Source organism: Pelodiscus sinensis, chromosome 6 (genome assembly GCF_049634645.1).
Source record: "Pelodiscus sinensis isolate JC-2024 chromosome 6, ASM4963464v1, whole genome shotgun sequence".
NCBI classification, from domain to species: Eukaryota; Metazoa; Chordata; order Testudines; family Trionychidae; genus Pelodiscus; species Pelodiscus sinensis.
Window position 1 is genome coordinate 21,802,647 of NC_134716.1, and position 14,266 is coordinate 21,816,912.

The window sequence follows — 14,266 nt, forward strand, 5'->3', positions numbered from 1 at the left end:
CCCCCAGGCAACGCATTAGCAGCAGGACTGGGAGCTGCGAGCCCTTTCAACTGCTTCTATTAAAAGGGCTCATGCCTATTTAAAGGGTTTGTGCCTGCCAGTAGGCTGCCAGGCAATGCGTTAGCAGCTGCCCAGCAGGTGCAAGCCCTTTGAAAGGGCTCGCGCCTCCCCAGCAGCTCCCAGACAACACGTTAGGGGGGCCGGGAGCTGTGAGCTCTTTCAACTGCTTTATTTAAAGGGCTCGCACCTTTCCGGCAGTTGCTAAAGCACAAGCCCTTTCAATAGAAGCAATTGAAAGGGCTTGCAGCTCCCAGCCCCTCCGTGTTGCCTGGGAGATGCAGGGGAGGCACGAGCCCTTTCACTTGTTTTTTATTTAAAGGCCCTGCCCCTTCCGGAGTGGCCTGTGACCACTTCGAACATTTTTGAAATGTCGCCCCTTCAAAAATTATCGCCCACCCCTGATATAGAGCCATATGAAACAGCACTACATAAATGTTTGTTTTTCATCTAAGTCTATACAAGGCACTTAAAGCACAACACAAAGTTCTTAAATTTACATCCTCTGATGTCCATTGCCACTAACAGACAAAGCCTAAGTGTCTTTCATTGGGACTTGTGGTCCTAATTGCCATAAGTGTTTTCTGTCTCATCTGGGCTTGATTCAGATCACCCTTTGATCTGTGATTTACTCCAGTTTTAGTGAGACCACAATCAGGACTTGCAACTACATACTACCCGATTGTCTTACTCTTGTGCTTAGACAGTACTGTGGTTTCTTGTTTTTCAGGGTTTTTCCCCCCTTCCTTGAATTACTGTTTCTGAAAACCCCATTTAACAAATCAAATGGAGTGTCATTTGGTTTATTAAGCTGAAGTATGTCGTAAACCAGAATATAAAGACTGTAGCCACTGCTGAGGTTAATGATGATGGGTGGTAGTGGAAAAATAAAGTAGGGTGGGTTTTGTTTTTGTTTATTGGTAGAAGAGGTGTTTGTTTACTTTGTTTTGCATTTGTCATTTTGTTACAAATCCCTTGTCTCCATTTTAAGAATGATTGGATTTTCAAGAAATCAGTGGCAGCAATAGCTTTCCATTATAAATGACTGCTAAATCAGAAATGTCTGTTTCATGCTTGGCAACATTTAATGAAAAATACTCTACATTTTTTTCCTCTTTCTTCTTTCTCTCCTTCTTTTCCCAGACACAGTGCTAACATAAATCTGCACCGTAAATTGTTGACCAAAGAACTGGATGACATGGGACTGGACACCTCTCAGCCTTCTCTTAGTAAGGACCTCCGTGATGAATTTTTGATGAAGATCTATGGCTCCCAGCATCAAATGGGGTTTGACATAAGGGAAGATACCTCCTCACCAGCTGGTACTGAGGATTCCCACATGAATGGGTATGGAAGGGGCATGTCTGAAGACTACATGGTCCTAGACTTGAGCACCACCTCCAGCATCCAGTCTAGTAGCAGTATCCATTCCTCAAGAGAATCTGATGCAGGCAGCGATGAGGGGATCCTCCTGGATGACGTTGATGGGGCAAGTGACAGTGGGGAATCTGCACACAAAATGGACACCCCTGCTATAGGCATAGGCATGGGTTCTGAGCTTCCAGCATCCCTCATGTTCAACAATGTTTCAATGAGCAACGGTGGGATAATGTGTAACATTTGCCACAAAATGTACAGCAACAAGGGGACCCTCAGAGTGCACTATAAAACAGTGCACTTGCGAGAAATGCACAAGTGCAAAGTCCCTGGGTGCAACATGATGTTTTCCTCTGTCCGCAGCCGAAATCGGCACAGTCAGAACCCTAACCTGCATAAAAACATTCCCTTCACTTCAGTAGATTAGTTTTAAGGATGGACACGCAAATGCCAGCTCTCACGGAGGGCCTACCATGTTTGAACTGCCATATACAGTCTATATATATATATATATATATATATATAAATATACATATATATATCTTTTTCTTTTTTAACAAAAGAAAAACACCAGGTGCTTTTGTTTGTTTGTTTTCTTTTTACTTTTGTTGGGATTTTTTGAGGGGGGGAGGAGGGACGAGGGAAGGGTAGGAAGGGATGGAATCTTTAACTGGGGGTGCAATACCCTCAATAAAAAAACACAAAAAATTGCAACTAGCCCCAGTTTTGTTATGAAATTCTTGGTCATCTCCAAAGAGATGATTTGCTCTACCCATGACTATTGCCTGCAAAACAACAAAAAAGAAAGAAGCAAAAACAGGGGGGAAAGAACTTCTTGGTTGTCTTTGTGTACTTTAAGCCTTTGGGAGAAACTTCTACTAAGCATGGCTGTTACACTTGTATATATATTGAGCCTTGAGTGGCCTATGATGTAAAACAATTGTATTAATGGTGGTTTAACTCTCTTTCTCTCTCTCTCTCTCTCTCTTTTTTTTTTTTAATTTTTACAGTTACATCCAGCTGTTAGATATGCAGAAAAAATAGTTTGCTGGCTAGCTCTATTCATTTATGTTAGCTTTAATGCACATTTTAAAAAAGAAACACGGTCTTTTTTTAACTACCTGCTATATATAAGTAATAGAGAGGTGCTGGCATGCTTTACAGTACCTGATCTGATACAGTTTTTTTGTCTTGTACTATTACATAAATCCAGTCATGCACTTTTTTCATACACTACAAGGGGATGTGTAATAATATCCATGTTTTTTCCCTTAAACTATTGCCATACTTTCAGTAAGTGTCTTTAAAAAAACACTTAGATAAAAGTGGTCTGGTCAGTATAGGGCATGAATGCCAAACAAAAAGTATTAGTATTTAGTGTTAACGTAAAAGTGCCAACTTTGCACAAGTTTTCAGAAAAGAAAATATAACTAGTTACTCATTGTAACCAGAGGCTGAGTTTTTGGCCAAACAAAAAATGCTAGGGAGAAAAAAAAGAACACTTGGTGCTTTTTTCAAGTGTCAAATATTATTAGAATCAACGGTGCATCTTTATTTCTTATATGTTAAGTTACATAAAAGGAAAACAAAATTATGTGGTGTGAATCAGCGGAGGCATTTCCTCTGTTGAACAAGGATAATATTGCAGGATAGAGATGTCGAAATTACTTTCTGCAGAACAAAGCTAGGTACAGTGAATCCATTCTGGTGCTCCTTGCTGAGGCCTGGGCTTTTGTGTCCTTCAAAAAAAAAAAAGAAAAAAAGTCTTACTCTGTTGTTCTGTAACGTTGTCTGATTTGCAGTGGAAAGTGCTGTAGTATGATTAAGGCATGTTTTATAAAAGCAAACAAAAGACATTAATGACAGAAGCACTTAAAAGCTCTGAAAACACATGCTGGACTTTTAATTGGGTTACCTTCCCTTTGAATAAATTAGAGGCAAAAACCCCAAAAGCAATAGTTATGTTAATGTTTTGTGTTTTACCCACGTGGTTCATCAGAGAAAAATGAAAGCAAGTCCAGGAAAGTGTGTGAAAGAGAAAGGGAACACACAGTTGAAAAAGACAGAGGGAGAAGCTGCCCTCTGAATCTTTTTTTGTTTCCGATGTTTACACATGGTGCTTGAGCTGGTAAACCGCACTGGCAGCCTAAGCTACCACAACATACTGACTGAATGATGATATTTACTTAAGTTCAGCCTACAGCCAAAACCATTAGGGTGTGTGTTACAGACTTTTTTTTTTTTAAGCCAAGGAATATTTCAGCATACAATGCTCACTTAAAAACAATGTATTCCTTTTCTGTATTTAATGGCCTAGAACATTTCTCTTGTTACCCTGAAATGCTCCTTTGTTTCAGCTTCAGGTTGTTTAGATTTGTTGTGCATTTTGATCATTTTGTCCACTTGAGCACTCGCTCCTGTTAAATTTGCCAGAGGAAACTGTTAATATGGATTCTCTCCCTTTAGGATTCATTGTACATTTCAGTATTCCTAAAGTAAGAATTAAAAGATAATGCAGTGTTTCCATTTGTAGAAAATAAAATTTAAAACTTTTTAAAAATTCTTCTAAAGAGAGTGGAATCATGCTCCTGTGGGATGTATTATTTAGGGCAAGCGTCTGATCACTCCTTGGTAATGTACAGTGAGAAAAGACTAAAAACATCTGTGGATTCCATAGAAACTATTTGAAAAGTCCAATGTGTCAGACAAGAAACACGTAGAGTAAAATCCTAAGCCATTTTTGCTGACTGATTATTTTACATTTGTTTCACTTTCCCCCAAATTCTTAAATATTTTTCCTCATCAAATTAAGTGAAGAGATCTGCTTTGTTTTGTTTGTACATGTCCAGTATGTTTTTGAAAGAGGGAAGTTAGAACAGTAAAGGTGAATTCTTCTTAATATATGACCCTTTGTAGTGTTATCTGTACTACTCTTCTGTCACAATCCTAAACGGTTAGGAGCCAAGCAAGATAGAAAGTTTGAAAGAAAAAAAACTAAAATAATTGAATGATATCTACAGAAAAAAAACACTGTTTTTGAAGTATGTATGGTATAAATAAATATCTTTTTTTAATGAAAAACACATTTGAGGCATATAAATAATTCTTTACTGAATGAATCACTGTTCTACATTCTCATTTTACTATGTTTCTGCTAAAGGTCAAATGGTTTTTGGTAAATTAGTTTGGAAACCTAAACATCATCAGCAGATCAATTCAGCAAATGAATTACACAGAAAATGTCTGTTTATTACACAAAATGAAACAGGATGTTAGAAAAATGTAACAGATCTGAGACAGACCTCTGGAAGTTTTTTTAAAGCCATTCAGTCCTGTTGTCATAGCATCTTAAACTAATCCCCTATTGTGCTTAGTTATTGTAAAAGACAATGCTATTCTTCAGTATCACACTCCCATTCCTTGGAGGGGATTTTACATGCTTTCATATCTGCATGTAATTAATGTACTCCCCCAACACTTGTGATGGCTTATGACAGTGGTTGGTTTTGGAAGGACACTTAAACTCTCATTGAGTTGCATGGAAGCTCACTAAGCCCTGGTTTACACTAGGGTGTTATTTCAAAATACCCCCCCCCCCCCTTAGGTTGAATTTAAAGGTGGAGCATCCATACTACCAAGCCCGTTATTTAGAAATAATGGGCTGCTTACTTCAGAAGCTGTACTGCTGCTTTTCTTGGGGAATAACGCTAATTTCAAAATAGTTATTTCGAAATAGCGTTAGTGTGGATGCTCTGGCGCTGCTATTTTGAAATTACTATTCCCCAGAGTAATTCAGACTAGTTTCTCCCCAATGCCTCTTAGGGTTATAAATTGTGGTAGGGCATCCACTTTAATGGAGTTTGCCTCGGACTGATTTCGAGGTTTCCCTGTTGTGGGGAAATGCTATTTCAATTTTGTAAAATCAGGAATTATGTCAGTTTTAGTAATTTCAAAATAATGACCTAGTGTAGACATGCCCTAAGAGTCCAAACTCAGTAGACCTATTCCTGAGACAAAACTTGCATTGTTTGAAATTTTGTAAAATCCCAAATCACAAGGTATATCTCTGACCTATGTAAAATGAATTTGGTTTTAATCCAGTTTCTGGTGGACATCATAGGGAAAATATAACATAGCTGGCATTAGAGGGCATTTGCAGCAAATACCACAAATTGAATGAGTATACAGACTGTCTCTAGGTGTGGGGGGTGGCTGCCCTCCTGCCCATGCTTATAGTTATTCTGTGACTAGCTCTTCAGTTTCCATAGTTGTCAATCCAGCATCTTTTACACAAGCTAAATTGACATCATGGGGGAGGAGAAAAGGGAAATACTTCCATTTACTCATGTTAAATGGAAGTTGCTCCAGCTGAAAAAGTTATGTTCCAGTAGTTAATGAGCATCTGCGCTAAGTTACTTTGATATTTTAGTCATTTCAAAATAGATGTATGTTTTTGTAAATATCAAAAGGGCTTATTCCACTGTGAGGATTAGCTCTGCATGTTAAATCTCCTTTAAAGAGAGCTGCCACTTGCCTGGCGCTTGTGTGCTTTCCCCCTCCGCTCCCAGCAACTATGTAATACCAGATAAACACTATGTTCCTCTGGAACCCCTGGTACTAAATCACAATGAAGAGAGGCAGTGAGGTGCAAAAGCAGAAGTCAGGAACTCCTGAGTTTTGGCACTATCTGTCTGCTCAGGACTTGGGTAATTCACTTACTCATCTGTGAATATGGGGATAATAAATAATAATACCTACCTCACAAGGGTGTTGTGAGGATTAATGAGTTGTTTGTAAAGAGTGAACATAAGTATGAAATATTATTACACAGATTACCATATTTAGATCATATCTGTGAAATATGTCTCAGCCTGATCAATGAAGAAATGGCTGAAATTTTTAACACTCTCTCCACCCCTATGAAAAAGAGGTTGACGCTGCAAAACCCACCCAACAAGTGAACTACAGCAGTCAGCATAGTTACATTGTAAAAATGAACATGTCTATGCAAACACTTTGTCACAACTGACTTTGATAAATTGTGGAAGGTTTAGGTTAACAGGCCTATTGAGTATTTACACATTGCTCTAAAAATTCTCTAGAATGTCTTTCAGTAACCCTGCTCATAAAAATTGACTATTTCCCAGAGAAATTTAGACACTTAACAACTGGAAATTTGGGCTGCATTTGTTCTAGGTAAAGCCTTTCTTTCTTTCTTTCTTTCTTTCTTTCTTTCTTTCTTTCTTTCTTTCTTTCTTTCTTTCTTTCTTTCTTTCTTTCTTTCTTTCTTTCTTTCTTTCTTTCTTTCTTTCTTTCTTTCTTTCTTTCTTTCTTTCTTTCTTTCTTTCTTTCTTTCTTTCTTTCTTTCTTTCTTTCTTTCTTTCTTTCTTTCTTTCTTTCTTTCTTTCTTTCTTTCTTTCTTGAATAACTCCATCTCCTACACCTATTCCAACAGGATGTAAACATCCCTTCCCCCCATATGTATATAATCCTGGAAGAGGGATGGCAAGACCCTAACCCGAGTTTACTCTGTCAGGATTTTATCTTATTAAATACAATTAAGTATCCAACACAGTTGTTTGTATAGTGATCAAGATTTTGTTTGATCCATTCCAAAGACAAGGACCATCTACAAAATGACAAATCATTACCTGAATGCCAAAACACATTCTTCTTCAGTAAGTTTTGAGGGGTTTAAAATCTAAGAACATGAATTGGACCAGTTTTTAGCAGTAGTATGTGGTGCCTAAACTACCTTAAATATACAGGGCATCTTTTGAAAAAAAAAATGTGTCCACTGAACAAATTCCCAAATTCACTATTTTTGGAAAGGAAAATGTTCTCAAAACATGCTCCTTTAAATTTTAAATGCCAGCTATTTGTTGACTCCACCTCCGCAAAAGACATTTTTCTTTACTCGTTAAGGTATATTAACAAAATGATTTTTTTATTTGAAAAAAAGGTGAAAAGTTCTCTGAAGTAGGTGCAAGAAGGCAGCTGGAGTTCTCTGTGGGGGAGAAGGTGAGTGATAGATGAGTGCTGAAAGATGGTACATGTCAGGGTTGGGGTTTTTTCCCTGTGTCACCACTTTGCTGCTATAATAACACAACCACTTTAGTCCTACTTTGCTGGACAAGGGTCAGCATATCCCCTCTGTCAGTCCACAATGAACTTCTTCCTGCCCAATCAATATGAAAGGAACATTTATCTATGTCCAATTGTTGGATGTCCCCACAGATTTACATCATATGGTTGGCATCAGCTCCAGTCCCATGGCTTCTGTCTCAGCATCTGCATTGTCACTTCCTATAAAAGGTTGGTAGTAGAATGACACAGAGACTCCCATGCATCATTATCATTGTTAATTATTATTTTTCTAAAGTCTTTACTTGTCGTTATTATAGCTTATTGCCTGGTCCTACCATTATCACTAGTGACAGAAGAAAAAATAAAGACACCTTTGTCCTTTTGGTCAAGCCATAAGTTAAAATTTCCCAATACTAAATATGATTATGTTTGGAATTAACACTAGAGGGGGAAAAAAATCCTTGGCCATCAACGAGTTTAAAAAAAAAGATTTAAAAAAATGCATTTTTTACAAGTCCATTGACTTGTCAGCATTATTGTTCATTATGATACCATTGTATTTTTTTTTTTAAACAGCAACATACTGTAGTGGTCATAAAACTATTTTTCCATTTCTCTCCTTTAAAGTGAGGTGTTGTAAATTCATGTGACCTTTACTGAAAAGAATAAATACTTTTTTTTATATAATATCTCAAGACAAGGCCTGGTTTGTAACAAATAGTGGCCCATTACAAAGCAGGAAAAAAACTGAACTGAGCAGCAAGAAGCTTCAGTTCAATTTCACCTCATATCTTTCTAATAACTTACTTGTCACTTTATTACCTTCCAGTAATGTGAATGCTGCTGACAAGACTGTCACACTAACAGCAGACAACACCCTCTCTTCCTAGGCCCCAAATCTCTTGGCTACTTATTGCGCTGGCCCTGAAGGGACACAAACTAATAGTGTGCTTTCAAGTTCAGCACTTGGCCATCAAATATAAAAGGATGCGTAATTGCCTGTTTATCCCTTGTGAAGGGAAAATTGAGTACAAGATCTAGGCTTTCCCTCTGAGTTCCCTGACATGCGTGCTCTCTCTCACACACACACATGCACAAATCTGCAGTGAGAGAAGGGAGATCCCATCTGGAGTTCTTCTATTTGTCTTTGGGAAGCCCAGTGCTGCCACTGGCTACTCTATCCAGCCATCAGGCAGACAGTAACAAGATGACTTCTTAACGAAAGGTCAGCTGAGAAATGCTGTCTGTGATGGCACTTTTGTCTGCTTATGTAGAAACTAATTGCTGTGTATCAGCATAAAACTGCTCTATGCCGGTTAGAAATAGGCAGATAGGCATGCTCGAGGTCTCGCTGTTTTAAGTTAGATGGTAAATTGAATACATGCTATTTTTTCTGGTTTAGCTCATTCTGTGGCAAAATTAACTGAGGGCAAAATTCTCTCTGCTCCATACATTGAGTGCCAGTTTCAATCAACTATTCAGCCTCAATATGCACATCTCATGTTGAGGTCACTGGGGATCCCCATGGACGTAGTGAAAACACAATATTAGAGAGACAGGCTCTGCTGTCTGGTATAAGGAGAAATTTTGCCCCTATTTTTTAATTAAAAAGGACATTGACAAAACTATAGATTCCACAAGCTCATCTTCAGTGCAATAGGCAGGAAAGAAAGCAAATGGGAGAAAATAATTTGGAAAGGTGTTAATTTAAAAAAACCTTACATTTCTTAATTGAGAAAGCAAAGATTCTTGGGGACTAAATAGATCCATTGGCCAGCTCGTTCTCCTACCTTTAGCTCTGCTTGCAATTTTTAATCAAATCTTGATTTTGACTCTGAAAAGCTGGTGAAGGCTCAAAATGCTGGAGGAGTAATTGAGGCATAATTTTCTTGTAGTGAAATTAGAATATATATTTTAAAATGTTATACCATCCTTTCCTGTAGCAATTATGGCCGAGGTTTCTAGGGGCAGCGATCAATGTAATTTTGAATGCTACTGGAGTTTGTGAAAGGCCCATTACTATACCTAAAACAGAAGATTGGATACAAACAAAGCAAGGAGTGGTCAATTTTAATGCACATTTTGAGGCCTATCATCATAGAATTGTGTATCATTTGGCTGCTGTCTGGTTTCAGAGATGCAGTGAGATGATGACTAATAGGAAGCAGTTTCTGTCTGCAGGCAGTTAATGCTCAAGTACTCTTCAGTCCAATATTTCAGTTTGGTTCTGTTTGCAGGAGAGGCAGTGTCCCTCACTAGAAACATCCCAAGGCCTTTTAATGATCAGACATTGATCTTTTCCTTTCATCTCTGAGTGCATCAGAAATTATAATAAGCGACAAATTAACAGTCGTTTTCTGAAGGGTGGTGGCAGGAGAGGATGGGGTGTGTTCATTTCCTAAATCAAAGGTTGAATCCAAATTGTGTCCACACATCAATCCCACATTGGGATTCCATTGGATGTAAAAGGAGGCAGAAATTAGCCTAAATCAAATAAGCAAATGTGTAATGACCAATTGAGGCTAGAGTAGGACCCCTTCTTTTAATAGCATCATTGAACACTGTTTCAATAATGCGCACCTTCTGCTCAGAGAAACATTTTGGGTTCAGGGAGCTTTTTCCTGTATGTTTGTGCATTTAATGATTCCAATGTGACTGACAGTCCTATGTCTTAACAGTTTTAGAACAGAGTCTTAACCTGAGGCTATAGAAGCCCAACAATGTATGGATTCGGGAGTATCTACCTGTATGTTTCCCCCCAAAGTCCCAAATAAAACAGGAAGCTTAGGAGTATATTTCTAATTTGTTTACGAGTGAGATTTTTTTTCAGTGAATGATCTTTCTAGTTCAAATCTTTGGGGGGAAAAAGGTATTTTGCATCCTTTATAAATGTGTCTTGAGGAGAGAGAGAAACACTATCTAAGTGACACATAAAGATTTTATAAGGTGTCCATTGTCAAACAAAAGGTTGCGAATGAGCAGAAGATAATGCACATTTAGGATGGCAAACTCATCAATAGTTAATCACAATCTGTCCATTTGTGTTACGGAATGCAAAAGACTGTGAAAGGTGACTCTGGGGAAATAGTGGCACAGGTGATTGTGTTGTGTGTCTGTCTGCATGAATGGATGCAATCACTAGTCATAGCCCTAAATTGCTTTATTAGGATCCTGTCTCTGTTTAATCTCACTACTTTTTTACATTAAAAGAAAGAAGGCATCCTTCCTGCCCCAGCTGTGAAACGGTACAGTAATTGTGTGACTTGTGACTCTAGAGGTATTCCTCTTAGTCTCCCAGACAATGTGCTGGGTAAATAATTTACTTGAAATGTATAAACTAAGGTTGGTTTGCTTTATTTTTGACCATTGTTTAATGAAGAGGGTCTTTTTATATGTCGCTGTACAGTTATCCAAACCCAACATTTTTCTTCTTTCCCCAAGCACTTCACCTTCCACCACAAAAAAAAATAACACTGCCTCCTGATACTTCTCCCTTTGGGTTTGTGTGTTCTACTCATATGAATGTTTACAGTTTGTAAAGTGATTATGTGAATGAAACGTCCTAGTATTATATGTTTATCTGACACGGCTGTCTATGAATATAAATCCAGTGTGCTGGTTTTCTTGTGGAAACTTTGGTTCATGTGCCACACAAGAAGCTTTCCCATCCTGGATGGGAAGTTTTCTCTGTGTTCCCTGAGTGGTGTGTTCTCAGTTTGTGCTTACTGTCTGTGGTTCTCTCAAAAGCTCACCAAGTCCTGTGCTCCAGTGTAATGTATGTTCATTTGATTCGAACCTTGAATGCTTTCAGAATTGACTATTAGTTCAAGCCACACATGGGTTTGTTTGACTAAAAATGGGTAACTCAGATTCTGCCTTTTGCCCATGAATTTCTCAGTAGAGGTGGTTCAAACCAACAATGAAAGGAGTTTTTGCTGCATCTGAATATTTACAAGTCTTCTGAGGTTCCTGTCTGCAGGCACATTTGTTGTTTTATTAGTGCTCACTAAGAAAGGTCATATGGACCAAACAACATAGTATTTTTCAATATAGCCGCTAGTTCTGCTTCCAGTTCTAGCAAACTAGAAACATTTGAATATTAGAAGCGTTTGAATCCATTGGTACACGCTGAGATTTCAAACATTGGTAACCTGGGTTTGAATCTTTATGAATCTTGGTGCCTCTAACTCCACACATACCAGTACAGTCATACAAAGCCCATGAACCCTTTTCTAACTGAGCAGAGGTTTCTCATGGCTCTGATACATATGCTCATTGTTGTTCAATAACATGCCAAGTACATTTGGGGGCTGGGGAAATGTGCTTCTTCAATATGGCAAAACCTCTGCTGTCTTTCCAAGTTAAACTTATTTAATGGACTTTGTTGAAAACTGTTGCCAGGCACATGTTCCAGCAACAGTAAGATTTTTTTGTGGGGGGTGAACAGTTTTGCAGTCTTTACTATCTTAGCCTTATTGTTTTTCCTTTTTGTTCTCGGTGTGAGTGAAACATGAATGCTCTTCTATCCTGCCTGCAGAACCAAAGCATGCACTACAGAATATAGCTATACCAGGGGAATTGAAAAGCTTGCATCACGTTGATCTAATAATCATGACATTGGTAGCTTCATAAATACTGTATGTACCCTAAACAAGTTTTTTCCATTAGTAGTCTGAGGGAATTAGAAGTCCTGTTTTTAATTTGATATTTCTTTTCTTGTATTTTCTGTACTATAACTGTCTTACAGTATGTCTTTTGCATAAAATGCATAAGGGTTTGGGGATGTAAATGGAATTTTATTCATATTTTGTCCAAATACCTCTTGTAATTTGTATCAAAATTCTTGTACAATTTTTATATTAAAGATTTATCAGTCACTGACTTCTCTCTCCCTCTATCTGTTCTTAATTTTAGTGTGACTCAGAGCCTTTAGAAATGTATATGTAGTACATGTCCACTGAAGGATGCTCGCACAGCAAACATGTCTGGTGTTACTTTGAGAGCTATACACAACACTTTTTGATGGGGTTTGCCCATTTTATTTGGGAAAATAAACTTGTACAAACCTTGAACAGAAAAAAAGGAAATTTTTATTTTGCCATGAATATCTTGTTTTCTTGGCTTCTACTGTGATCTTTTCATCCTTTACTTTTCAATATGTCCCAGCTGAGGCCAACTGATTTTTTAAATCATTTTGAATTTTTGTACAAATGTAGATCAATTCTAGTACTAACAGACAACAGTTCACCACTCACAACTATCTTTGGCTATTCTCAACCCTCCAGATCTACCTAAGGTACATAGATAGTCCCCATCACCATGGGTCTGAGTATATCACAAGCTTTAATGTGCTTATTTTCACAACATTCCTATGAGATGTGACAGTGCTAGTATCCCTCTCAGGGGCTGAGGTACAGGGAGACTTGTGACTTGCCTGGGGTCATATGGGAAGTTGGTGGTACAGCAGGAAATTGAACCAAGGTCACAAGAAGCCTAGGCTAGCATTTTAACCAGGACACTGTGCTGTCACTACCACTCATAGAGAAAAATGTGTGTTCAATACTAGTATCCTGTTAATTAAGGAGGGAGCTTTGGTTAGAGATTCACAGGCCTTGGCAAAGGCCCAGTGGAAGAGGAGGGAGGACATTGGCCATGTTTATCTCCTCGCCGACCTTAGCATAGTGATCTAATGTGGGTCCTTCAGTATTACTACCAGGCCACTGATGGGGGGCTGGGTAGGGAGGGGCAATTGGGCTGGGGCTCCCAGCCGCTACGGCTGCTACTGTGGCAGTGGTGGTGGCGGCTAGAGCCTCGGGCCCCTTTCAATTGCTGTGGGAGTGCTGGAGTGCCGTCCCAAATGCTCCACTCGGCTGGAGAGGGCTGGAGAAGGGGCGTGCTGTGGTCTGGGCAGCACTAAGGGCTGAACTGCCCTCGGCCTTGCCCCTTCTGTGGCATAGAGCCGCCTCCCCCCACCTTGCCTTGGGGCCAGAGGTGGCTATCAGTCCCACTGATTATTAGTTGAGGCTTTTTCTTAGGCTTCTTGCAACTGACTGTTAGCTCCAATTTGCAGAAGTTGTGGGGGTCCCCTTAAGTTCAGTGTCAGAGGAAAATAAATTAGATCCCCCCCCCTTTTTTTTTTTGTAAGAATCTGTTGCTTTTCTACACTGCTATGGGCAGTCGCAGCAGCTGACAGAATGACGACAATATTCTTTCAGGGTAAATGCTTTTGTTTCAGGCTGTATTCTCATGGCACTAATGATTTCTGCATATTGTGCTTGTTATCCAGAAAGAAAACAAGCAGATGGAGAGATGTCTTGTAATATGGTATTTCTGAGTGTCACTATTCACAGTCATTTTCTTACCCAGACTTTCCTAAGTAAGGAAATAACACAACTCTTTTCTTTAAGGGTATATCTACACAGCAGGACTAAAGTCGGAATAAGCTACCACTTCAGCTATGTCAATTGCGTAGCTGAAGTAAAAATAGCTTAACTCGGCTTTTGGTGCTGTCTCCACAGAAGGAAGTCGAAGGAAGAGCACTTCCTTCAACTTCCCTTACTCCTCATAAATTGAGGGTTGCCACAAGTCAGAAGTAAGACGTCCTCCGGCTAGACATTATTTTGAAATAAAGGCTTGTCGTGTAGACGTGCATTTTCTTATTTCAGAATAATGTCAGTTATTCCAAAATAATGCTGCTTTGTAGATGTACCCTAAGAGCTTGATCTTACAAGCTGCTGAGCACCTG

The 14,266-nt window shown here is 38.8% G+C and overlaps 1 protein-coding gene across 12 annotated transcripts in view; it reads left to right on the plus strand.

Moving 5' to 3' along the window:
* The window catches only part of BNC2 (basonuclin zinc finger protein 2), a 520,080-nt gene extending 507,678 nt beyond the window's left edge, over window positions 1-12,402 (plus strand). For 8 of the 12 annotated variants that reach the window (XM_075931529.1, XM_075931528.1, XM_075931527.1 and 5 more), the window contains one exon: window positions 1,201-12,402. In XM_075931529.1, coding sequence (XP_075787644.1) covers window positions 1,201-1,861 — 661 coding nt within the window. In that variant the 3' untranslated portion in view covers window positions 1,862-12,402. The remainder of the gene's footprint in view (window positions 1-1,200) is intronic. The other 4 variants (XM_075931533.1, XM_075931532.1, XM_075931534.1 and 1 more) reach the window with 2 other exon arrangements.
* Window positions 12,403-14,266: the final 1,864 nt, after the last annotated feature.